The sequence below is a fragment of the Plasmodium gonderi genome, assembly GCF_002157705.1.
Source record: "Plasmodium gonderi DNA, contig: Chr11, whole genome shotgun sequence".
Taxonomy (NCBI): domain Eukaryota; phylum Apicomplexa; class Aconoidasida; order Haemosporida; family Plasmodiidae; genus Plasmodium; species Plasmodium gonderi.
This window is the reverse complement of record NW_021628936.1, coordinates 545,273-573,211: the sequence shown is the minus strand read 5'-3', so window position 1 is coordinate 573,211 and position 27,939 is coordinate 545,273. Positions and strand designations below refer to the sequence as shown.

At 28.5% G+C, this 27,939-nt stretch overlaps 7 protein-coding genes across 7 annotated transcripts; 5 read left to right on the top strand and 2 right to left on the bottom strand.

Annotated features, from left to right (window-relative positions):
* Positions 1-102: 102 nt before the first annotated feature.
* Positions 103-5,100, top strand: PGO_111230 (hypothetical protein, conserved; the record flags this gene model as incomplete). The annotated part of the gene is made up of 2 exons (XM_028688462.1): positions 103-4,617; positions 4,852-5,100. 2 exons carry the CDS (start codon positions 103-105, stop codon positions 5,098-5,100), a joined length of 4,764 nt encoding a protein of 1,587 aa, XP_028544263.1.
* A 777-nt stretch (positions 5,101-5,877) lies between these two features.
* PGO_111220 (rhomboid protease ROM7) lies at positions 5,878-6,888 on the bottom strand (the record flags this gene model as incomplete). The annotated part of the gene is made up of 1 exon (XM_028688461.1): positions 5,878-6,888. One exon carries the CDS (start codon positions 6,886-6,888, stop codon positions 5,878-5,880), a length of 1,011 nt encoding a protein of 336 aa, XP_028544262.1.
* Positions 6,889-8,861: 1,973 nt separating this feature from the next.
* PGO_111210 (conserved Plasmodium protein, unknown function) lies at positions 8,862-9,977 on the top strand (the record flags this gene model as incomplete). Its single annotated transcript, XM_028688460.1, has 3 exons — positions 8,862-8,959; positions 9,296-9,404; positions 9,777-9,977. 3 exons carry the CDS (start codon positions 8,862-8,864, stop codon positions 9,975-9,977), a joined length of 408 nt encoding a protein of 135 aa, XP_028544261.1.
* A 982-nt stretch (positions 9,978-10,959) lies between these two features.
* Positions 10,960-12,828, top strand: PGO_111200 (zinc-finger domain containing protein; the record flags this gene model as incomplete). The annotated part of the gene is made up of 1 exon (XM_028688459.1): positions 10,960-12,828. The coding sequence occupies one exon, from the start codon at positions 10,960-10,962 to the stop codon at positions 12,826-12,828; it is 1,869 nt and encodes a 622-aa protein (XP_028544260.1).
* A 2,559-nt stretch (positions 12,829-15,387) lies between these two features.
* Positions 15,388-18,351, top strand: PGO_111190 (hypothetical protein, conserved; the record flags this gene model as incomplete). Its single annotated transcript, XM_028688458.1, has 1 exon — positions 15,388-18,351. The coding sequence occupies one exon, from the start codon at positions 15,388-15,390 to the stop codon at positions 18,349-18,351; it is 2,964 nt and encodes a 987-aa protein (XP_028544259.1).
* A 1,861-nt stretch (positions 18,352-20,212) lies between these two features.
* PGO_111180 (hypothetical protein, conserved) lies at positions 20,213-20,674 on the bottom strand (the record flags this gene model as incomplete). The annotated part of the gene is made up of 1 exon (XM_028688457.1): positions 20,213-20,674. One exon carries the CDS (start codon positions 20,672-20,674, stop codon positions 20,213-20,215), a length of 462 nt encoding a protein of 153 aa, XP_028544258.1.
* A 6,768-nt stretch (positions 20,675-27,442) lies between these two features.
* Positions 27,443-27,898, top strand: PGO_111170 (40S ribosomal protein S15; the record flags this gene model as incomplete). The annotated part of the gene is made up of 1 exon (XM_028688456.1): positions 27,443-27,898. One exon carries the CDS (start codon positions 27,443-27,445, stop codon positions 27,896-27,898), a length of 456 nt encoding a protein of 151 aa, XP_028544257.1.
* Between the last annotated feature and the right edge of the window lie 41 nt (positions 27,899-27,939).

The following is a 27,939-nucleotide window of genomic DNA, read 5'->3' as shown; positions in this document are numbered from 1 at the left end:
ACGTGAAAATTACTCAGTTACAGCACTTTTATTACAGCGCCTTTATTACACATTTTTCACAAAAAATCATGCGATAGGAACAGACGAAAGTTCAACAAGAGCATGAATGAATTAAAGGAGTTAAGCAGGAGAATAAAAGAAAACACGACCGTAAAAAATGAAGAAAATAAGAATGAGCCGGAAATAAAAAATTTATTCGAAAATTTCCTTAGTAACAACTCCATAAATTACCTGAGTTCTCTCATAAATAAAACGAACGCAAATGGTAAAACCAGTGAAAATGACAAAAAGGTAATTAGGTCAGAAGTTGAATACTTGGAAAACACATTTCCAAATGAAAAACGGCGAAGTAATAAGTTTAATGGGGATGATGAAGCAAGTTCCACACAGGATTATACAGAAAATAGGGAGAAGGATCTTATTGTGAAAGAAAAAAAAAAGAAAGAAAATTTAGAAAGTTCTACAGTGGAAAATAAAAGCATAGGACACATAAATGTAAAGAAAATTTTGCAGAATAAAAAGAATGTTGAATTTAAAGATTTAAATAAATTAATTAATAGCTTTAACGATGAAATAATGAGGAGAAGTAAAAATCTGGAAATATTTATTAACAAAAACAAAATAAAAAACGATTATAGTGATAAAATCTTAATGATAGACAATTTTAATAGAGAAATGCGAGTTATCGAAAACGGCTTCAGTGAAAAATATCCCCTATATGATTTGTATTTGACTAAAAAGAAAAAAAAAAAAAGTTATGACTCGCTAATATTTTTTAAAAATTTCTTTAAATGTTTAAAGAATTATATACATTTTGTAGATAAATCGGAAAAGAATTATAAAAAATTAAAAATATGGAAATCATTAGTTTATTTAAGAAATTGCAAGATGCACATTTTGTTATTAAAAGCCATATTTAAGTGTGTAAAAAAGGAGGAGGAGGAGAAGAAGAAGAAGGAGGTCAAGGCATTTCCAAAAGAAGAAAATGTGGACAACAAAAATGAGAAAGCAACAAATCCACAGTTTATCACAAAAGATGATATTTACTCGTATGGCAGATCTGGGTTAAAGAATATTACTCCATTGAATAAGCCAAATGAAAAGGAAAATTTTGAAGTCAAGGAGGAGCAGCAGGACAATAATACAAGCCGTAGTAGTAATAGCTCGGATAGCCATCTTGATACTAAGCTGATGGAAGATTTAAAAAATATATTTCAAATGAATTCATTAGAAGCAGTTGCAGATAACAAATTAACATTTGTGAAGGATATTAAAATGAAATATGACCACATTTTAAATAATTTAAAAAATATCATTCATACCATTTTCGAAAAAATGTTTGTCCTTAGCAACAGTATTAAAATATATAAATATGTGTATATTAATTCAAATGATATTTTTTTAAAAAATGAAAAAAATATTCACGAAGAAAAAATTTCCTATGCTATGTTTTGGCACTTTGCCTATATTTTAAAAATACACACTAGTTATTTGGAGAAAATAAAAAAACACCTATTTTCTAATTTCTTTAAATTGATAGTTTTATTTTACTGCATTGTGAAAAATATAAATGGTAAAGAAGTAATAAATAACCTCCATCAAATGAAACATATAAATTCTTTGACATATGAACATGTAAAGAAATTTGTTTCAAGTGTAGCACAAAAAACTCATGTTAATTTGTGCGCACAGAATTATTCTAAATTTTTTAGTCAGTTTAAAAGTTACCTTTTTAGTGAATCGAATGATTATGTCTACCTATTTCAAGGGAATAAGGAAATAAAAAACAATTCATTTTGTAACTTTGGATTAAGTGATTACATAATCGAACATGAAGAATACATTGTTATTGATATGGAAAACTTTTTCAGTAACATTTTTTTATTGCTTGAGAAAGATTATAAGATAAACACACGGAGGAATTTGTCCCATTGTGAGGAGTTATCCCTTTTGCAGAAAGAGTATATTGACCTGAACATGTCAGGAAGACAAAGTGTTGGCCAAAGTGGCGAAGAAAAGGGTAATGAAAAAAATATTATTCATGATTCTGACATAAAATGTGCTAAGAGTGAGGTAGGAAATAGTACTACTACAGATGAGATGGAAAAACAAGGAAAAGAAAGTGAAGGCACAAACATTTTTTCTACACTATCTCGCTGTTTATTTGAATTCCACACTTTAACAGAATTGTTATTTGTGATGAATAAAATTGAGAAGACCAATAATGGCGAAACGGGAAAAATGGGAAAAAAAAAAACATGTCCAAAAACCTCATTCGACATTGAAATTGAAGAAAAAGGAAACACAGACGAATTGATAAGCATATTTAACTTCTACTTTAATAATAAACAAAAGGAAGAAAGTGGTGACGATGCTTATTTTGTAAAGTATGTACTAGACGGTAATGATAATGAAAAACTGAATCATGTGAAGGATAAAATAAAAAGAAAATATGAACATGTAATGAGAGAAGGGAATGTAGATCAACTGCGATATTGTGGAAGCATTTTCTCCCACTATATGATAAACAAAGAATTGAACGAAAATGTATTTACATTTTTTCATAAAATAAATATGAAGAGAAATAATTTAAGGGAAATTTTTGATGTATACTATATGTATCGATGGAAAAAGGAGGAAAAAAAATTCGATCAGCTTGTTCAAAAAATTTTTCAGAAAAATTTTTTTTACTATCTTAACCAGATTAATACCATTTTAAGTGATATATTCCTTTTTAAACAGGAGGAGGGATATATACTGATAAATGAAAACATGGATGATTATATATGTAATGCCTTTTTTGATAAATATAATAATTATAATTTGATAAATGTGGGAGAAGTAAATTATCATTCGATTTTGAGTTTTATTGAAGAAGCACAGATTGAATTGAGAAAATGTGTGCAGCAGAAGGCCGAGAAAATAATTGCAGAGAAAAATATTCACAGTAAGGGTGTGACAGGTGGTACCGGAGGTGTAGACATGGAAAAGGGATACATATTCAGTACTGGAAAATATATGACTGAGGAAACCGGTGATAACAATGTGAGTGTGGAATCAAAAGTGAAATTGAAAGCAAAATCGACACAGAGGAATATTTGTTCGTCCAATTTTATTAAGCATACTGTTTTTTGTAAAAAGGAAGAACATAGCAAAAGGGATGAAGAAGGAGAGAAGGGTGAAAAGGGTGAGAAAGTTGAACAAGATAAACACACTGAGAAAGAAAAGGAAAGAAATGTGGTATCTGTTCCAGACAAAACAATCATCAGCATAAGCGTAAAACAGGAAAGTATAGACTGCTTAAGAATTCATAAAAATTTGTTGTACATTGTTTTTACAATTTATCGCATAGCACATTTTTCCTATTATGTTTTATTTAAAATTAAAGGAGAGGAAGGATGGAACCATACAACAAATGAGGTTTATGGGATGAGAGATGAAAAAAATGAAAGGGCAGAAACGAAGGAATCGAGGGAACCAAAGGAAAAGAAAAAATCAAATGAAAAGAAGGAAAAAATTAAACAGACCATTGGAATTAATACTATACTATTCTGCTACAAAATTGTTAAATATATTTATAACACATTTTTAAGTTATTCATTTTTTATATTTCGATTTTCTTGCTTTCCGAATGTGATAAATGCAAGTGAATTTTTGTTAACACTGATTAATGATAATATATTTTTAAAAAAGGTTTTGCAAAACATTAATTGTGTATTTTTACATTATAAGGATTTATTTAATATTCCCATATGTGAAGATGACATTATTGTATTTAAAAATTTACATGTGAAAAAGAACAGTTGGTGTGGAACAGGAGACAACGAAAGCAAATATAAAAATTGCACTCATATGAATAATATGAACATTGGCCAGCTTTTCAAAGGGGGAGATAAAGTCAATTGGGATGAAAGGCACATAAATGGAATGTGCAAAAAGTACCAGAACAACAGTGATGTTGTAAAGAAGGAGCAAAAGAGGAGTGATAATAGTGACAATAGTGATATCAGTGATATTGGTAACTCTGGTGACATTGGTGATATTGGTAACTTTGGTGACGTTGGTAATATTGGTCACATTTGTGATAATAATGGCGATAGTTCAAAATGCATGAAGGTACACGAAAAGGAATGTTGTAAAGAAAGGCGAAGTAACAAAAAAAAAAAAAAAAAATTCATGCAGACGAAAAAACATCAAGTTTTATGTATAAACAAAATAAGCATATTGAAGAAGATTTATTTATATATCGACAAATTTCAGATTAATTTGAATTTTTTTAAAAATATGTTTATCAAAATTTATAAGGACAAAATTAAGAACCTTCTCCAAAAAGATATCATTTTTATGGATGAACAATTTTTAATTAACACTTCAAAAATAGTTAACTTAATTTTTGAAATTTTTCAAATACAAGACTTATCAAAAATTGTCCATACAAATATTACCTTGTGTTTGATAGATTATTTTTTTTTCCTTATCAATACTCAAGTTTATAATTTTGTTACGAATAAAAGGAGAATTGATAATAATGAGAGACTCCTCCTGTATGACAAGTTGTCATTTGCACAAAATAGCCTTGTCTTTGTTTTGCGTGCTTATGGAGGTACGTGCACTTTTGTGTGTTCGTTTTATTATATTGTGTCTTGGATGGAACTTTTGCATTTTTTTTTTTTTTTTTATGTATCTGAGTGTTGAATGCACGATTTTGTCCTCTGGTTCAACATGTAGATATTTTAATAACAATGTAAGGATACACATTTGTCTCACGAAATTTTTTTTTCTTTTTTTTTTTTTTTCATCTGTTTTTCCTTCCTCAATTTTCTGAACGCAGAAAACGCCCGAGAAACGGAGAGAAATCATACCACACAAGATGAAAATTATTTCTTAAAAATAACGGACCAGTTGCCCTTCAATTTGATAAATTTGAAGAAAAATAAAATGTTGTTTTTACTCCTTTTTTGTAAGATTAAATACATTTTAAATTCTAAAAAGGGAATATTGGAAATGCATGATCCGCAGATTATTCAGTTGTTATTGTCGAACAACCCCTACGTGTATGATGATGAAAATTATGATGCCATACTTAATGAATTTAAATGAATCCTTTGCACAACCTTTTTGGGTGATCATTTTGAGGAATAAAAAAAAAAAAAAAAAATTCATCACATTTCGATTGACAGTGCGATTTTTCTTTTTTTTTAAGTGTATAAAAATGACACATTCGGTTGCTTCAGCGGGATTAGCAGCTTGAGTTGTTTCATTTTTTTTTTTTTTTTTAACATAACATCCATATTTCTACCTGACCCACTTTTAACTTTCTTTTCACACTACTTTTTGTTTGCATATGCATTAAAATGTGTGTGTATTTTCGTTGCGGACATTTTATAGTATTTTTTTTATTTTTTTCTTACTTCACCAGTGATTTGTGACAATATATTTTTGGGCATAACTCTACTGAGTACATATGTATATATATATGTATGCAAATTTATGCATATATATACACATTTTTCTTTTTTTCACGCCAACATTTTGTAACCATTTTCCCTTTTGTGTGTCTCTTATCCTTATACCAAATGGATGAGATATGATGAACAGCTCGTAAAGTTCCCACACCTTTGCGCTGCATGGTTGTGTATATGTATTGGTATAGTTTTTATATTTCACTTGAGTGTGTGTTAATAAAATTTTCATTTGAAATGATATGCAAAACAGTTGTTAATGGTATAAAAAAAAAAAAAAAAAAGATGAGAAAATTGTATTGTACGAAGGAGCAAAAAAAAAAAAAAAAAATGGCTTGAAAAAAAAGGTGGGGTATATAAGTGCCATATATATACAAAGAAGCATAGTCATGTGTGTGCAGAAATTGGACGATTACTAATTTTTGTCAAAGAGAATTATTAGAAAAGAAAAGAAAAAGCCACATAAAAATCCCAAGACATGATTGAAGTGACTTACATTTTCTAGAAACAATGAGGAAATGAATGAATAAAAAAAATTATAAAGAAAGTTCGTATTAATGATGTAATTATTTTTAAAGTAGAAAAATATAATATATATCATATGCATCCCGTAAAGAGAATATATACAGGAACTACTTCCACATATAATTTTATTATTTTTATTTAAAAGTATATTATTTTCATTGGAATAATTTTTTAAAATTAAATTTTTAAAAAATATTTTTTCCTTCTTTTCTCTCAAGTAGCATATGTACGATATGATATTTGATAAGGTACCAGACAGTAGAAATACAACTAATATTTGACTATTTGTGTAAACATTTGAAATTAATTTATATATAGATATTAGTGAGCTCATATTAAAATATAAATGTAAAATATTTTTATGAATAAATAAAGAAGTAAAAAATGTTTTAAAATTTTTTGTTTTGTAAATATCATAATAATTACATTTATATTTTTCTGCTTTCTGCTCTTCCTTTACTTCTAACAAATTTCCTTTATGAAAATAAATTTTTTTTTCTTCATCCTTATCAATTCTGTTTAAATAAAGATAGAGACCAACATTAATAGCTATAATTAATCTGTCTAATTTACATTTATTAAATAAATAACTGAAACAGAGGAAATTATTTTGAAGCGTCTTTTTTATTTGCTCCTGTTGGAATATATCTTCCATAAAGTCTCCTATTCTTGTCGTTTTAATGTTATTCCATATATCTGAAACATGTCTCTTAAAGGAGTATATTTTTTTTATTCCTTTTTTTTTCTTTAACTGATAATCGGAGTAATAATGCTGTAAAGAAATATGTTTATGGATTATGAGCTCTCGATTTGTTCGCTTGTAGTTCAGGTTGTTGTACACAAATGCGTTTCCTCTGGTAAAAAGATACGTTACTATTACGAAGAAGATTAAAAGGTTCATCCTTTTTAGTGATTATATTCCTACTCATTTTCTGTCAAGTGTATTTTACCCTTTCTGCTTTGCGGGATATGAATGGTTGATACAATTAGACCATATACTCTGATGCACTATTTCTGTTTTCTCGCTTCAAACATGCAAAGTGTTTTTGCATGTCTTTTAGCACAGTCCGCTCAAGTGCCTTTTAAATAAAACATAGGTGTACACCCAATGGATTCGACAACTGGAAATTCCCTCAGTTTTTCTTCTTAGATTTTTTTTTTCCAGCTTATTAAAAGGTGCTAGGATAAATGAGAACAAACGTTAGCACATTCTTGCAATTCTGCAGTTCGGCAATTTAGCTACTCTTCAATTTAGTTACACTGCTATTTGGCAATTTTGTATATGCGGATGGATGGAGGTGGCAATTTGGGATGAACAAGAACTTATGATTGAAAAATATACTTATTCAAACGCTCAATGGAATCCATTACCAGTTCTAAGGATTGTTTCCGTGTGTCTCTTCGTGCATATGTTGGGAAATAGTTATCATTGATGGGAGCTGATCCTTTCTAATTTGCGAATTAGTGCAAAGATTAGAAAGGAACGATCATGTTGTGGTAAACATGTAAATACACAAATGAACGAGCAAACAAATGTACAAAATATCAATGTCGTAAAATTCGACAGGTGTAAGGGAGAAGGACAAAGATATAACATCCCTATAGCTGTACATGTAGATACTTACATCCACGTATACACATGTGTGTATAATACCTGTGCAATGTTTGGTTATTTGTTAATCTTTAAGTGTAAAGGGGGAAGTAAAAAAAAAAATAAAATAAAAATAAAATTGTATAAATTTTAGCATAGTTCACACTTTAATTTTGCAAGGAATGCAATTTTAAAATGTTACCATTTTCTCGAAGGAGAAAAAAAAAAAAAAAAAAAAAAAAAAAAGGAAAATTAAAGAAAATATCAATGTTATAAATACATGCTAAATAATAACATAGTCATTTAAATACGCACATAAAGTACCAACTTTGGGGGGTAAATGTGACATATTTGTGCGTAAATAAAAGGGAAGTATTTATTTTCCTATGATCGTAAAAATATTTTTGTTGGAAATATGGTAAAATTAAATTCGTTTTTTTATTTTTTTATTTTTTTATTTTATTTTATTTTTTTGCCTACACTTTTTAATATTCACCTTTGTAAAGGGCAGCAAAATGTTTACTTACTATTTTTTTTTTTATTAATTTATTTTATTCTAAAAGGAATGGAGAAACTGAAAGAAAATAACACAACTGAGAAAAGATAAAAAAAAAAAAAAAAAAAAAAACAAATCAAAACAGCAAAAAACATAGCACAGAACTGAACACGAAGCGGCACACTAAGTGAAACACAAAAGGAAAGAACAAACAAAAGGACAAAACAATTACAGAGAAAAACATTCCTTTCCCTTAATGATAAAAGTCTGTTCGATGACGTTCAAAATTCATCCCTATTGTTACACATTTTTTCCCAAATTATTTTATGTCTAAATGGTGCACGGAATAGTTAATTCTTTTGAACTGCAAAAAGAGTTATATATACACGCTCTGTTATATTCGAAATAAAAGGCTATTTTCTTTTCTTTTCCTTTTTTTTTTTTTTTTTTTTTGTTTCACTCTCTTTCCTTTGTTTGCGATTTCGAGTGAAGGGTAATAATGTTGGTATTCATCAATCACAAACAGCGCCGTTTAAAAAATTTTACAAATAATGAATAGTTATACATTTGGGGAGAGTTATGCAATGTGTACATATGTGTGTATCTGCATGATGTCTGTTATGTATGCTTAAAACCACTCAATCATTAAAAAAAGGGTTGAATGAACGGAAAAATCTTCTACAAATGCTTAACAAGTCGATTTTTTTTTTTCTTTTTTTTTACACTATTACACACGTACTTGTACAGGTACATATATATATGTGTGCATATTTTTACCGATTCTCAGATGGATGAGCGTAAGGGTATGGATATGGACAAGCTCAGCGAACTTTTTAGTGGTACCGTTGGATTGATGAAAAATGCGCTTCAAGGTTTAGCTCAGAGGTAAGGGAAAAAGCATGCAGGACGGAGATAGGTGTCCTAAGTGATTTGACTCATATATACATATATACATGACAATATATAAAACAGTCTACGTATGTTTATGTTGGATATTATAAAAATGCCATATTAGCAAAATACAGAATTGTTCTTCCATTAATTATTCCGTTCGATGTTCTTTTTTTTATATGTTCATTACTTGTTATATATACGTGCATTGTTTGTGTGAATAAATAAAACGTTATTATATTTGTGAAAATTTTCAAATAAGAAAGTTTGAGAACTTAACCTCTCCTCCCCCCCCCAAAAAAAAAAACGTTTCTGCTTGTTCGTATATAGAAATTCCACCATTTATAATATTCTACACATAAGTGATAATATGCAAAACAAGGGTGATTATGAGGAACTCTTACCAAATGAAATGAAGTTTAACAAAGAGCAAATAATAGTAAGAAAAAAAAAAAAAGAAAAAAAGTAGCGTTTAATGAGATCAAATGCATAGATATGAGGAACAGTGTATTCTATGTTTATAGTTTATTTATTTATTTATACATATTTGAAACAAACCCATTTATGTATTTGTTTGCATGATGATGTTGTTACATGTTATACCCTCTGCGGTAATATATGTTAATAGGACTAATTATGTTGTAGTAGTATAAATCACACGAAGTAGTACAAAGCGCACACTAATGAACAAGTCTATCAATCCAGAAACATATAAACTCTATTTTAGTAAAAATTTGAGATATATTATGTTATTCACTCTCGCTACATATGTATATATATATATATATATATATTTTTTTTTTTTCTGTAGAAATGGGTACTAGGGGCAATCTTCTTGTATATGCTCGTTACAATTTTGTCGTATATTTTCGTTAACTACATTTTGTTCTACGCTGTAATATTTATTATCGTAGCTGTTGCAATTAAGTTTTATTTTTACTACCAGCAAAATGATGACACCCCACTATTACAGCAAACGAATTACCATCACTTCGAAGCCCATAGCATTTAGTTTATCCCATTGCAATTGTCAGAATAAATACTACTCTTTTAAAAAGGAATAATATATACATATATATGCACATACACATATACGCACATGTAAAGTGTGGCATATATAGTAGAATAAGGAAGCTAACTGGTTACAACGATTTTCAAAAGTTCATGGAGAAAAATAAAAATGTAAAAAGCCATAAGTTTACAAAAAAAAAAAAAAAAAAAAAAAAAAAAAAAAAAAAAAAAAAAAAAAACTAGGAAGAACAAAGTGGACTGTAAAAAATACGCTTTGATATTTTTAATTTTTCAGGATTTTTTAAGTTATCTTTTATATATTCTCTTCTCATACAACCCCTTAGCATGTATTTTTTGTTTTTTCACTCTTTACATTTTTCCTATTTGTAATGAAAAAGTTGAATACATATATTTTTTTTTTTTTTTTTTTTATACTAACCTATTTTTACCCCTAAAATAAGGACTTTTACTATTTAATATTTCTTTTTCTTTTTTTTTAACACATTTTTTGCGCTTCAAAAATTGTTTTTAATATAAGGAGAAGTTTACCATTTTACTTGTTCCATATCTATCGAACCATTTTTAAAGAATAAAAAAAAAAAAAAAATATATATATTTGCCTTGTCATGTAGGACTTGGACCTGTTGGTTGTGTAATTTTGGAGGCATGCAATAACTTGAATTGTCACATGTAGGAATAATACAATGCCATAGGATTTTGTGTACATTAGATAATACACATATAGAATTATAATATATGTGCCACTTTAATCCTCTTTATTTTTAATGGATAAATGCACAAATGTTAGAACTAGTTTTAGCATCATTCTGAGAAAAAAAAAAAAAAATTTCCTCACTTGAAGGAACTTTTTTTTTGAGCTCTTTGGCACTATTACTACCATAACGATAACCCATTCTACCATCCCCCGTGTTGCTATTGACCACATCGAACCGAACCACTTAACTGTTTTTGCATCACTGTCAATGGAAACAGACATAAATAACGAGACAAGAGACGCAATTAAGGAAGATGGGGAAGATGAGGGAAAAAATCCATTGGATGATACCATCGAAGTTCGATCCATGTGCATAAATTGTGAACAAGAAGGAACAAACAAAATAGTAAAATTACAAATTCCATATTTTAAAAATATATTAATACATTCATTTGAATGCGAATTTTGTAATTATAAAAACAATGTCATCCAAGATTTAAATACTATAAAAGAAAAAGGAATAAAAATAATATTTAAAATATCAAAACGTGAACATATGGATAGACAACTGGTCAAGTCTGAATATGGAGTATTAAGAATTCCACAAATTGATTTTGAAATTCCAAAAGAAACACAAAAGGGGTCAATTAATACAATAGAGGGATTCTTACAAACTGCTTTAAGTAATCTTAGTGAATATCTCAGGAATTTGAAGCAAATGTACAATGAGGTAAATGGATTAACTAAAGATGTACCTGCTCAGATCGTAGAAGAAGAAGCAAATCAAGTTCAACATGGGGAAAATAGTCAAAATAATGCATCTGTAGGGATACAAAATATGGAAACTGCTTCTGATGACCAAGGAGCTAAAAAAAAGGAAGAAATTGAATCAATGAATGAGTATAGAAGGGACAGAAACGAAATTGGAAAAGGAGAATATTCTAATAACGCGAATGAAGAACAAAGTAATCAACAAATGACGATCGAAAATTACATAAAATTAATCGAAACAACAGTTCAAAATTTATCCATTTATGTAGTATCGAAGGAATTACCATTTACCATCGAAATTGTAGACCCCTCTGGACTAAGCTCATTGGAACATTACGATGAAGATATTAAAAGTAACACAGTAAAAGTGGAATATTATGAACGAAATAAACAGGAGTTAAATGAAATGGGTTTTTATGAAGAAGACTTTGAGGATAAAATGAAAGAGAGAAATTTAAATCCAAATGGAAATGAAGAAAAACAAGAGGATATTGACGGAAGAAAAAAATTTAAGAAAGAAAATTACGATTTTATTAAAAAATATGTTTATATGAATGGTGGTACAAATAACAATGATGAGAGGAATAATACGAATGGGGGAAATACTGCTATCCGGTACAAAAACATAAGCGAAGAGGAAGAGGACAAATTAATAGAATCATTTGCATCTAACTGCCCATGCTGCAATTACATGGGTGCAAACAATTTCTGTGAAATTAATATACCTGGTTTTAAAAAATGTTTAATTATGTCTTACGTATGTACAAACTGCAACTTCAAAACTAGCGAAATTAAAAGTAGCGGTGAGATAAATCCCAAGGGAAAGAAAATTACTCTCACTGTAAAAAGTAAAAGTGATTTAAATCGATTTGTAATTAAGTCAGAAATGGCTTCTATTCATATTCCCATCGTTGATCTTATATCGGATTATGGAACTCTAGGAGGTTCTCTCACAACAATCGAAGGATTGATTCTAAAAATAATCGAATCTTTGGAGGATAAATTTAAATTTTTACTAGGTGACTCTAGCACAAACATGTACAATTATGATAATAAGAATGATAATACAACCGAAGGGATGCAAACGAAAGGGAAAACGAATGGAAATCTTCTTCATAATAACGAAATAAGTAGTGATGAATCCATTACAAATAAAGTAAAAACCTTAATTGCTAATTTGTATAAATTATGCAAAACGAATGAATTATGCCCATTTGATATTATCATTGACGATATTGCATCCAACAGTTATATATCAAGTGACAATATTGGACACGATGATAATTTAAAAGAAGAAGAATATGAAAGGACATTTGAACAAAATGATATGTTAGGAATCACATCAATGATCACAGAGAATTATTGAAAATGGTAAAAAAGGTAAGAAGAAAAAAAAAAAAAAAAAAAAAAAAAAAGACCTCATTTTTGTTCCCCATCTTTGTATTATTTCCCGGCTTCCCATTCATTTCAAGCTTATTAGAAAAGAGGTTAAGAATTTGTAAATTTTTAAATAATTAAGATATGGCCAAATAAAACAACACAATTGATGCAATGAATAAAAGTTTGCACTCTATATATTTATTCATTCGTTGAAGCGTTTTTCTTTTGGGGAAATAAATCTCCATGTCATCTCTCCAAAAAAAAAGAAAAATTCTTACAACGGATGTGATAAAAAATTTACACGCATGTTTTTACATTTGACAAAATCTTCATTTTGGAAGCAAAAAAAAAAAAAAATATATATATATATACTTTACCGATGTTACACATTTTATAAATTTTAAAAAATAAGAGTTGCTCAAAGAGTTTGTGAAAAATAGTACATGTTTGTTTTCCCCTATTTTGTGAAATTAAAAATTCACATACTTATTTATATAAAAAAAAAATATATATAATTTTGATTTCCCTTTTTCATTTCGCACCATTAAATTCACATTGGCCACTTTATTTAATCATACACCTTCTATAAAAAATAATCGAATCATAGCTTATTTAAAAAGGAAAAAAAAAAAAAAAAAACACATCATCTTGAAAGAGGATCCTTATATATTTTTAGGATAATTTATGATTTTATTTTTGTATTAATGAGATTTATAAATCCATTATTGTGCTGTCGCCTACAACCATGTTTAACGTGTATATAACCATCTCCATGTAAATATATGAGCATACCCCACTCACGCTTAATGATTATTTCTATATTGAACAATGTAACTCGAACTACGAATCAGTGATGGGTGTAAAGGGATAATATGTGTTTTTTTTTTTTTTTTCTTTTTTTGTTCCCATAAATTTTTTTCCTAACTTTTATACTTCTTTAAATCAATAAAATTCACATGAATTCACATTACATGTTTGAGAAAAACATAGCAATTTTGCATGTTAGAAGTCAGTAAATTTGGAAGGAGACTGATTAAGCACATACAACTATCGTAATGTAAACAAATAGACAATGGGCCTACTATCGTCTTGACATGTTATATCACATGCCCTTATGCATATGTATATATGCAAGAAGCTGTTTCCAGAATATTTATAGTGTTACTTCATTAGTTTTGTTAATTTGAAAACATTAGTTTCATGTTTTGATATCTCGCACATGAGCGATATTTATAGTTACACATCCAAAATGTGCAATCAAGGTTGAAAAGTAAATAGGTTATATGTTCTTCACTTTGTCAAATCTATTTCAGTACGTGTATAATTTGACACTTAAGATTTACATGTTTTGGGTAACGTTTACAAACACAATGGAAAAAGGAAAAGAAAAAAAAAAAAAAAAAAAAAAATTTGAACAAGAAATAATAGTGTATATGCCTAATTTTTATTTATTTATTTTATTTATTTTTTTTTTTTTCATTTTTAATCATGTGTGCGTGTATTTATTCAGGTATATCCACTACATTCTTATCATCACAAAAAAGTAAAAAAAAAAAAAAAAAAAGAAAGCAGGAAGGTCCTAAGAACGCATTCGACACTCATATGAACGTGCATACATGCTTACACACGTGCACATATATATTTGCACATTTATAAATTTTGCATATTTACATTTATGCTTGTGCACATGTTTATTTTCCTCGTTTTACTATTTATCTATTCCTTCCACGCTTTATTTACTGACTTGAAATTTTTAAAAAAAATTGCAAAAATATTGTTTATATATTTATTTCCTTACTCAAACGCATGCCATTATTTGTCATTCCATTTCCATTTCATAAGTAGAAGTTTATGTGAACTAGTAAATTTTCTCAAGATAGCTCTGAAAAAAATTCATATTTATATTAAAATTTATATAAACACATTTAGAAACAATCTACATGTTTTGATAGAATATTATTAAAAACATAATTTGTCGAAAAATGTAGAAAATATACTTTTTTTTATTAATTATGATGAGACCCATTTGTATATTTCGTGTTGTTTCATTGTAATTTCTCCTTTATTTGTCTTATATCATAATTAGTTCTATCTTTTTTCTGTCTTGTTTAGCTAATTAGATCGTTCTTTTGTCTGTCTTGTTCAGACAATTGTTTCGTTCTTTTGCATTTCTTATCTAGGTATAATTAATGTGTACTTTTCATTGTTTTGTTTGGATAATTGTTTTGTAATTTTTTTGCTGACCATTCCGTGTGCCCATTTTGTACTTTTTTACTGATCTATTCGTATACTTATTTTGCATTTCTTTCCTAACCTATTCGTGTAATTATTTTGCATTTTTTTCCTGATCTATTTTGTAATTATTTTGCTTTTTTTTCCCAATCTATTTGTGTGCTTATTTTGCATTTTTTCCTGACTTGTTCATGCAACTGGTTCAATTTTTTTTTTTTTTTTTTTTTTTTTTTTTTTTTTTTGTTGTTACACCAATAACCTTTCGACTCACCCTATCAAATTAAATACCATTTTACGAAACTTTACAAAAAAAATGAAGATGTCAGTAACCCTTCGTCAACATTTTTGGAAGACAAAGTTGTGTCCGCTTCATATGGAAAATAGGTGCAAGGAAGGAAATAATTGTGACTATGCTCATTCTATTGAAGATTTGAGATCTATTCCAGATTTGAAAAGAACCAAGTTATGTTATAAGTTGTTAAAAGGTGAAAAATGTTTTAATAAAAAATGTAATTATGCTCATAACCAAGAGGAATTAAAATCTGCGCAGAATTTGTTTGCGTATAAATCTTCTATGTGCAAATTTGTAGCCAATAAAACGTGTTTAAATGGGTCAACATGTCGTTTTGCCCATACTATTGATGAATTAAGAGTGCCAAGAATCCCAGAAATTTTGTTAGAAAAAAATAATTTAGAAGTTGAAGGAGAAAATGACTCAATAGCTTGCGTAAGTGGTAGAAATATTATAAATGAATTAAATAATAATGGAGATTGCATAAACAAAGAAAATGCAGAAAGTGTTGGAAGCATGCATAGGAGTACTAATGAGAGGACCGATAGTAGTATTAATGAAAGCAAAGAAAACATTACGCAAAAATTTACGAAAAATTTTGATTTGATTCTCAATAACTTCCAATCAATGCAAATTACACAAAATGAACACAGGTATAACAACACTAATTATTTGAAAAACTATAGTACAAACAGTGGTTTTCATCGGAACACAAATAATAGGGAAAATAATCATAAAGATGAAAAGAAAAGAAAGGACAAAAATAGAAATAAAGAAAAGCAATTAAAATCCAAATTGAAAAAATTTAATTATGTAAAAAATTATGAACATAACCTCGCTAATTATGATGCAGTTCCAAATAGTTACGCTTCGTCTTCTAATAAAATGAAAAGTGTAGACGAGAGATATAAATTTTATGACAGCAACACGACGATATCATCAAGTTTGAACTGCGCGAAGGTAGAGAAAAACGAACAAATGAATGATCAAGCCTATGTAGGTAAGACATTTGAAAAAGTTGATTTGAATGAATATTATGGAAAAACAGAGGAATGTATTAGAAGATGTTCCAAAGAGAAAAGTGCAAAGGGGAATGCAGATGAGTGTGTAAAAGGAAGCGAAAATCAAGAAAGAGAAGGAGAAGGATGCGTAGAACTGAGCTATAACAAGAATCGTTGTAATGAGAATGGTGGTAACTACAAGCACGGGCAAGTTCGTACAAATGAATCTAACAAAAATAAAAGTAAAAAAAGAAATGATACCAAGAATTATAATGTGCAGAAAAATGCCCCCACGTGCGATATAATAAATGGGAAAGCAGGAAATGGATATATGGCACATGGCAATACAGGAAATTGCCATATGTCAAATGACAATGCAACAAGTGGTAACACAGAAAATAGTAATGTGCCATACCCCACGAATAACAAATATATGATGAATGGCCAAGAAAACCAAATAAATTATACTGACTACAATTACAATAATTATGTAAACCCCTTAATATACAACAAAGTGATGCAAATGAAATTCAACGCATTTAATCCATATATTAATTATAACCAAGTAAATAATAGTGCATGCAAATATGATGGTGCCATCATGTCTAATCATTATCAGCATTTTATGAAACCGAATGAATATTTCATGTACGATCATCAAACGAATATACAACATATGACCCCAAATTATTATGCTAATTATTTGTATTTTTATGCAAATCCGTATAACTATGATCATTGTGCAAGGACAAATAAAATGAAAAATGCAGATAATTCTGTTGGAGAAAAGTTCATCTCTACTGGGAATCAGAAACAGAGTGTTCCTAAAAAAGCTACTCACTTGATGGAATTTAACAAAAGCAATGACAGGAATGGAAATGAAGAAAATCAAGGTGATAAAACTTTCGATAAAGAACATAACTATTGGGGAACATATGAGGAGGAGCTAGATACCTCTGAGGAAGTGTCAGATGAGGATGACGAGAGCTGTGATGAATTCGTAGGTGGTAGGGACAACGATGGACCCGAAATCAGCAGAGAAGAAAGGGTGAACGTTACAGATGAGACAGAAAATGGGATAGAAAATGGGGTAAAAAATGGGATAGAAAATGAGGTAGAAAATAAGGTAGAAAATGAGGTAGAAAATGGGACAGAAAATGAGATAGAAAATGAGAAAGAAAATGAGGCAGAAAATGAGATAGAAAATGAGACAGGAATTGATCCAAAGAGTGAACAACTAGAAAAATCTACCCATCACACACAAAGTAGGGATGGAAACACAAACACGGATTTGACAAAGGCAGGAAAAATAAAAAAGAATAAGGAGCACATAAAACAATGTAGCGTATCAGAATTGAGAGGAAAAAATGAGCACACGAAAGAAAATATGAACATATGCATAAAAAAAAGTTATCATGGAAATGCAAACAACAACAATGCAGTGATAGAAACAAGCGAACGGAATAAATTTCGAAATGGTAATTTAAATGATGAACGAGTGAAACATACAAAGTCAAACATGAAACATAAGAAAAACAAAATGTCCAATTTTGTTCCCCTAAACAATAATGAGAACAAGAATTATAACAGAAACATTTGTCTGAGCAATGAGGAAACTGTGTATAATACAAAGAGAAATGATAACAATATCGAAAACATAAAGCAGGGTACAGGTGGAACTTTTGGGAATAGTACAAATGCCAAGAGTACGAAAAATGCACAATTGCAATTTAATGCGCATGCGAATCCTTCTTCCGTGTATAGCTATATACTGAATGCAAGCAATACAGAAAATACAAATTGTGAAAAAAGATTTATGAAGCCATCATCAACTCCTATGGATCTATATCTTAACAACCAATATCACATGAATCAACTAGCCAATGAACACATGATGTACAACTTAAACAATAGAAACTATGGTTATTATTACTGCCCCTACGTCCCCTCGGATGCCTATAACGATGAAGTTTATTTGAACTAGCTCTTCATGTGATGACCACCACGTGTTGTAATGTCCAGGTAACAGTGGGGTGGCATTGGTGATGACAGCGTCCCATTTGTTGTAACTATTCTTTGGTTATCACAGTTATGTGTGAGAGACAAATGCTGTGCTAGTTTTTCCACAAGTTTGCTAAATGGGTATAAGTTATGTACACCTAAAGGACACAAATAAAGTAGTACAATTGCGGACACGACGGAACACGTATATGTGCATATATATATATATATATATATATATATATATATATGTATATATGAATATATATGTATATGCGAAGGCAATGCTTCGCGAATCATAGACATGATTCTTAAAGCTTGTCCATCCAAATGTTTGTCAATTTTATAAACTATTCGAGAGTTACACTATTATGTGATATATCATAAGAATGCTAAGCTTTTTTTTTTTTTTTTTTTTTTTTTTCTATTCAAATTGATAACTGAAAAGGGGGGAAATTTTAAATTCCATTTTAATCTGTTTAATTTGATATGTCATATACATTAGGTGGAAAAAATATTCCATACTTTCACAATTTTATTTTATTTTTTTTCTTTTTTGTCTTTCATTAAGGCTGTAAATATATTAAATGAGTGAGTGTGTGTTATAAGCGTTACATGGTTCCAGGAATTTTTTTTTTTTTTTTTGGCAGTAGAAAACTTTTTTAAAAAAGGGAGAAAAGAAAAAAATATATCTAAATCTTCTATACATTTTGCACAAATATATTTAGGGTAAATGTTTTGAAAAAAAAAAAGAAAAAATAATTTAAAAAAAGTGAAGTTCTTCATATTATGAATGAATTAAAAAATAAGAGTAGCACATTTTTTGTAACAAAAGGAAATTTTAAAACAAATATAATTATATCATAAACATACATATAATCCGTATATCTACACACCTGCAACATACACATATTTATTCATACATATGCAGCGCAGAAAAAAAACTTGTATTTATTTGGTGTTAAATAGTCATTCATATATACACAATGTATAACGTTTGCATATATGATTACATATATACAAACGAACACATGTAGTTGCGTATACACGATATCAATTTCCTGGGGCACGTACATAAACTTCCTATATTTCTTCTCTCATTCTTTTTGACATGGTTTTAACACTTTTATATGGTTGTGAATGGGGGAAAAAAAAAAAAAAAAAAAAAAAAAAAACATAAATAATAGTAATAAATAAATAAAAAAAAAGGTAAATTACAAAATATGTGAATAAAAATGGAAAAAAAAAAAAAAAAAAAAAAAAAAATTGGGTGGGATAGGACAGGATAGGGTGTGTATATATACTCATGAAAATGGTAAATAAAAAATCTTGATTTCGTATATACATATACTTCTTCGTAATTTGCACAGTTTTCACTTTTTACATCAATATAAAAGTGTTATATTGTATTATATTATATACCATTTTGTGTAAGCACAATCATATTGGTATACAATATGCTATGTGTAGGCTTGTGTTAGTTATGTGCTGGTTTATGTCAGTACAATTTTTACCTTTTCTTTTGTGTCTATACTTGTCTGCTAAATAGTTAATATTGATGTATTTAAATTAATAACAAGCGTGGATTCATTAAAAATGTAACTTGTCTGACTGGAATGACTTTTTTTTTTTTTTTTTTTTCTTCCTTTCTGCTGACGAGCACTGTTCGCCAAGCAATGTTTTATCTTGATACTATTACTTTATTTTTACTATTTTATTTTTGCTGCTTTATTTTTGCTGCTTTATTTTTACTATATATTTTTTTTTTTTATCCTCCTCCCGTTCACAAAAAATATAGTAAATTCATCTGTCTTGCCATGATACGTATACCCCGATCACATCGCTTAGTACAAGTCTTTTTTGGAAACAATACTCTTAATTTTGTTGTGTATTTTTTTATTCGATTTTTCAAAAAAAAACATATTTGCTAAATTCTTTGGGATTTTATTTTGTATCAAATCACATACTTTCTTATCTACAAGTGCGTAATTTTTTTCAATGAATTTAAAATATATATATCCAGCTCCTTGAAAGGTATCACTATATAACCAAAAAAAAAACATCAATTTCATTTCTGAATAAAATGGTATATAGTTCATGATGTGCGCTAATAAAATTGTTTCCAAGTAGCAGTATAATGAATATATAATCCAATAGGTTAAAAAGTGAATATACTGAACAAATTCGTCATTTGGTTTATCTTTTTTATTTATTAACAAATTATATGTTTTAACTGCTGGACATATTACCGATACGATTAAATTTATCAAGTGCATAATTTTCTTTGGAAATAAATGCAATCCCATTTTGCTTAAAATTATAATTTACAAATTAAAAAAAAAAAAAAAAAAAAAAAATTGACGCGGGGTATAAGTTTGGAGAAGACACACCCAGTAATACAACGTAGGCGATATGAGATTGCTTCAAAATTTAATCAAGGGTCTCTAGTACCAAACGTATATAGGTAAATATGGTAAAAATACTTTTTTTACTTGTGATATATGCTTTCTCTAACTATTTCTGTGTGACTGCATAACAAATGTGGTTACCTGAAAATATACTAGTTTTGAAACTGCAGGAAGGTTAAAAGTACTAGGGGAAAATAAGGGGAAAAAAAAAAAAATTCATAAAAAGGTATGAGTTCAGCTAATATATCATCAGGATTAGGAAATAAAAAAAATATGTGCGTCAGAATTGAATGAAAAATGGAGATATGAATAAAGAAATTTTCAATTAACAAGAAATAAATGGCGGTAAGGATAATGAATATAAATGGAATAATCAAACAGTAGAAAGGGAAATTATAAACTTTTAATTTTTCATGCACAAAATTGACGAGGTATGGTATTTTATTATACAAAAATGAGAAAGTGGCACAACATGAGGCGAGTGTAGTTGAGAGGGCACAGTTAAAATATTATGAATTTTATTGTGTGAAAAAAAAAAAAAAAAAAAAAAAAATACCCGAACGAGCTAAATAATGAATACATACAATTGGTACAATATATTATAAAATGGTGCTACTAAAAAATAAAAAATTGTCGAGCAATCATTTTAGCTGATAAACGCTATGGTTCAGGTATTTTCTATTCATAAAGATACGCATGCATAATTGTGTGTTTAGGTAGGAATATAACGTATATGATATATTTGCATACATCTGAATATATAAAAACACGCATAAATAATACAAGCGTATGCCATGAAAAGGAGCATACAATACGTGACACTTGGAAAAAATGTGCATACACCTGTGCAAATTCAGGTCATCGATATGATCATTTATTCATTTCACTCAAAAAAATCCTCCCCTTCGCGGTCAATCCAAATGGGATAAGAATACACAAAGGAGAAAGTAAATGATCAGGTAAACGTTTTTATGTAACGACTATGCAAAAGGGAGTGCAAATGGGAGGCAAACGGGAATGAAAAAGAGAAGGCAAATGGGAAGGCAAATGGGAAGGCAAATGGGAAGGCAAATGGGAAGGCAAATGGGAAGGCAAATGGGAAGGCAAATGGGAAGGCAAATGGGAAGGCAAATGGGAAGGCAAATGGGAAGGCAAATGGGAAGGCAAATGGGAAGGCAAATGGGAATGCAAATGAGAATGTAAAAGGGAATGAACGTGTGGGTGATAATAGGCAGGAAAGCAAACATACGAACTCTGGCGTGTACTTGTTTTGGTGCTCATAATATGTCATATTAATTCGCTTTCCTAAGTGCGCAGGCAAATGCTTGTTTTCATATATAAGCATTTGTAAAGGTGATAATTTTTTTTTTGAACTTACCTTGAAAAACCTAACTCGTTAAATGTTTGGAAGAAGCAGGAGGTAGTTTTAAATTTTTGCGTTCTTCTGAAAATTCAAATAATTAAAGGGACTTGTTCCCCAATATTATACAAAACGATAAACGTTTAAGTTCATGTTACATATATAATTTCTAAAAATGTATTCTTACAAAAATGTTGATATGAATTGTATGTTCTGGTTTTCATATGATAAATAACAATAGTTAAAAAGTAATTCATGAATTAACGTGTTTTATTTGTTAAAAATTGTTCACATGCTTTATATTTGGCATATTTATAATTATTCTTGAACTGTGATTTTCTCAGTCATACTTGTATGCACTAAAATATTTCATAATAAAAAATATATTATTATGTATATTTTTTTTTCATCTTCTGGAATGGTAAAATATTTTGGTGCTCCTTAATTTTCTAATAGAAAAAAAAAAAAAAAATTTAGTTAGCAACTCAGCTTAACTTTTAATTTTGTCATTGCAAGTTTTTTTTTTTTTTTTCGGACGAATGGCAAAGATTTTATATTAAAAAAAATTAAAAATAATTTTTTTTAATTTTTTTTTTTTTTGAGGTTCATTTGCTTTAATTATTCTTTTATGTTCTTTTTATTTTGTCCATTTTCATTACTTTGTTTTGGTCCAATTTTTAATAATGTAAAAGAAGGCAGAAGGGGGGGCACATTTTCTTTGGTGATAAAAAGTATCATGTTTTTTATGCATATACATATTATGCTTGAATGATTAAAGGACTGTGTATTTATAATGCGTATTTTTGTATTATTTATTTATTTATTTTTTTTTCCTCTGTACGAGCAGTTTAAGTATAACATGCATTGTACTTGTAACTTATGTATAATTAGCAATCTATCTGCTCTTTAATTAATTATGATGGGAGATGGGCAAATTAATATAATATTTATAACTCGCCCACTTTGCATTTTGTTTGTCACATAATAATGCTAGATTTATATTAATAGTAAATATCGTATTCATATATATGTCCATTATGTACATGTAATTTGAACATGTTTTCCCCATCATGAAATACACGTAACAACCACAGAAGCATGTTTTTTTTCAACAAGACTAATAAAATGATACGCTTTTTTATATTGTTTTTATATAAATGTACGTATGTACATAAGAATACACACAAACGCATATATATATATATATATAATTATGTGACATGTAAATATTTACCTTGCCATTTCGTGCGCTCCATTTGATTATTATGAAAAAAATCTTAATAAGATGAGCCGTATTAATATCAGAAGCAGTGCGTTATGGTTTTCATTTTAAAGCAAAAAAAATGCGAAGAATGACCAATCATTCTTTTGTTTGTCCATTAATGTTCCCATATTTAATCTGATTTTGGAAAAACTCCCAGAAAAAAAAGAAAAACAAAGAAACAAGCAAAAAAATATCAAAAGAGAATTCAAAAGAATGTTTTTTTTATTTTAATGCTTCAATTTATTACTTCCATATTGCTGGCATATTTCTTTACATGTCTATTTCGAATAATGTGTTATCCTCTTACCAGTATGCTGTTCAGCAGATCATTGGTTTGATGGATAATATAATTTTTAAGATATATAAAGGTAACTTCATACACTTTCCTTCTGCTAAACTAGAAATAGGAAGGTACATATTTGATCAGAGGGTGATAACGACATTACGTCATATTTAATATTTGTTATGCCAGTTGTGTAGTTGTATAGTTATTATTAACCAAAGCTGTGTGTCAACACCCATATAAATGCTTTCTAAATGCGATAATCGTTATGCAAATGAAGCAATAGTTTTTTTTTTTTTTTTTCTCCCATTATCAACATTTTGTCAGTTTATTTGTTTTGTGCATGTTGATCAAGATGTTATCACACTACAATAATGTAAATATCTTTACATAATATAATACCACCCACTCAAGTGTGTATTATACAGTTGCATGTACAGCACTGAATAGGACTTTATCATATAGTATAAATATAAGAAAAAGTGTGCAAACTTTTAAGCCTACTAAAATGGAATGAAAATCATTTAGCATATTACTGAAGGAAGGTTATCGTGGAGAAAAAAAGCATGCATGAAGAGTTAGCACTATTATTCCTAATTTTATCAGTCTCTATCATATTGTACTTGCTAATATATGCCACTTTTAAAAAGGTTGTACATAAAAAATGAAGTTACTGTTTTGGAGTGTCTATGTAAAAACAAATATACGAAGCATGTAAGATGTCAGATACTAACTGTTCGTTACGTTATTCCCAACATATATTATTTAAGACATGCGTATTTGGAAGTAATCCTGTAAATTTAAAGGTTATGCCCATCGTCAAATGTACAATGTGTTCGTGAAATGTAATTTTGAGCTGATCCATTGTAGTTTTTTCTATTCAGTAAACATTGGGTGAATATATCTCCTATTTGTCCAATTCCGATATAATATGTTATAGTTCATTATCATTTTTATGCGTTTTCATAGTACCTTAAATAAATAAAAAAAGAATTCTGTGACTATTTCGACACACTTTTCATATTTTTTTATTTTTACAATTCTATTATTTATGATAAGGGGTGAAAAGTCAATAAGGGTAAAACGAATGAAGAAGAGAACTTTTTATTTTTTTAGAAAAAAAAGAAATTATGTTGATAACATCTGTTCAATTTCATAAGTTCCCTAATTTTGTGTTATTTTTAATACCAAATATGGGTGTTTTTTTTTTTTTTTTTTTTTTCTGATGTTGTATATAATATGTTGTGTAAAACTGAGAGCGGAGGAAAAAATTGAAAAACATATTCCTAGAATCAACATACAATTTTATTAATTTTCTACACGCAATAATTAACCCTTATGCGAACTTTGGGAAATATGCACCTGCAAGTAAAATAGAAATGTCATTTTTTTCTTCTCTTAATTGGAACGATAAACAAAAAAAAAAAAAAAAAAAAAAGGGAAAAAGAACTGAAGCGGTTGCTTATTAATATGAATAAATTTATGAATTACTTATTTATTTATTTATTTTATTCTTATTTTTTTTGTTTTTAATACTTAAGGGATGACTATGAATTTCCATTATTTCCCATCTATGCCTTTTTTTTTAAAAAAGTTGTCTACAAGTGTGTTGCAGCGAAATGGAAAAATTATTCAGATTTACGTTTCACATTCGCGTCATATCTGACTAAAAAAATTATGCGATGGCCTCCATCCGAATTGAAAAGTTAGAACAAAACGTTAATATGCGCATTAAATCCGATATTTTGACACTTTACGGGAACCATAAAAATTTGTTTATTTTTTTAAAAAAACATCAGCCGACACACAAAAATAATAAAACATAATAGTATAAATACAAAAAAAAGGGACAATGTATAAAATTGTTTTATAAAATGCTCCGCCATATACAAAAATTATAATTTTTTTTTTTTTTTTTGCTCGTTTTGGTATGCAGTATTTAAGTATATATATGGAGAGATATATACATTTTAAAAAAATTTTATTTTTCTCACGCTTAAGTAAGAACTATTACATAACGCGTTATGGAATCTTTGCCATCAACAAAATATGTATATACTATTTTTTGCTCAAAAGAAGAAATCGAGTTTTCAATTCATTGGGATATGAAAAGATAAAAAAGGGAAAGAAATTGACTATATAAGATTATATATGTGTGATGAAAATTATAAAGCCAAAGAAAGAATAAAAATTAATGTTCTTTTTTTTTTTTTTTTAAAATTTATATATTGTGCCCATATTTTGAGGATATACTTTACTTACATAATTTTGAATCAACCAGCTAAGTGCACTTGTACCCCTAGGTCCCTCTCCACAGGTACGTAAAAAAAAAAAAAAAAAAAAAAAAATGCACATAAGCAAAAAAGCAACAAAGAAAGAAAAATTATATAAATCATAAGAACTCCAAATAATGCTACTCTTTCGCATATCATCTGGTTGTAAGAAGTGCAACTGGGAGTAATAGCAATCCGAAGGCGTCACATTTCTGAAATATTCAAATCAGCACTACTGCCAAAGGCGTTTATGAAAATAAGTCACATATAAGTACTCGCGTACATAACATATATAATATTACATACATTACATATGTACTTGGGCGAATAAATATAATATGCACTACTACCTATTATAATAGGGGGCATTACTAGTTTTTACCCGATACCCTTCCCCATCACTTTTGATGGAATCCACTTTTTATGTACATATATAATATATACCAATTTACTACAGCTATTGTATGTACATATAATTGCCAACATGTACAGAAAAGAAAAAAAGAAGTAAAAAAATATATTGATAATATTTTTCCTCGTACTCAAAAGAAAGTGGATAATATTTTAGAAGATACAAAAAATTTATAAAAAAAAATGATGATGAAAAATAAGAAAGAACATATATAGTATATATGTATATATGTATGTTTGTATGTATGTTTACATGTACATTATACAATTTGGTTTAGTTCATTAATTCTTCCATAAATTACAAAAGAAATATATCCCCGCGCAGCACAAAGAATTTAATTTCTTAAAAGAAATACCGTTAAGAAAAAGAAAAAACAGAAAAAAAAAGGTGTGAACATTTCATGAGCAAAAAGGAGAATCAAGTAAGGCTTTTTTAGATAAATATATTCATTATAATAAAACCTTAACCAACCATTTTTCAAACCATTAAGGTAAGAACACAAAATGTGTTTAAAAACAACACCTCTGTGAAATGTTATATACATTTTTATATACTTATGTAAATATATAGCTACGAATATACAATATTTTACAGTGCAATATAGCTTCCAACCATCAGCTGTACGTAAATGCCTAAACATATGTTGTAATAAACACATGAACCATAAGTGCTTAGAATGTTTATATTTTCACATTATACACATGTATACTAAATGTACATATAATTTCGAATGAAAACGGAATTATCCTAGCATTTTTGTTTATATGGAGAATAATTTTTTGAAGTAAATAAATCAAAGTTGTGTTTTGCTTTTTCTGTTGCCTTTTTTTTTTTTTTTTTTAATGGATTTATAATGTTAATTTGAGAGATGAACATATGGGGACATATTGCATCCCATGAACATATTAGATACATAAATTCGTTAACCTTATAAACGTGATTTTGGTGAAAATTTTGCATTATGCATGGAGAAACTTTTGATATAAGAGTTTAAAAGGGTATATAGTAACTTATACACGTCACATATACTCGTACTTATTTTATTTTATTTTATTTTTTTTATAGATAAACACAATGGGTCGCATGTACGGTAAGGGAAAAGGTATATCAAGCTCAACCATTCCATATAAAAGGAAACAACCAAGTTGGTTGAAACAGAAGCCGTCAGAAATTGAAGACGCGATAATTAAATTAGCAAAGAAAGGACAAACTCCATCTCAAATTGGTGCAACTTTAAGAGATAATTATGGAATACCTCAAGTGAAAGCTGTTACAGGAAATAAAATCCTTAGAATATTAAGAGCCCATGGTGTTGCCACAACGATTCCTGAAGATTTATATTTTTTAATTAAAAAGGCTGTGTCCATGAGAAAGCACCTTGAAAAAAATAAAAAGGATAAGGATTGCAAATTCCGATTAATTTTAACCGAATCGAAAATTCATAGAATCTCGAGATACTATAAAAGAAAAAAGTTGTTACCATCTAACTGGAAATATCAGTCCAGCACAGCTAGTGCACTGATTGCATAGACCTAGATTTACAGGACGTGTAAAAAGTGTATCGTCTGACG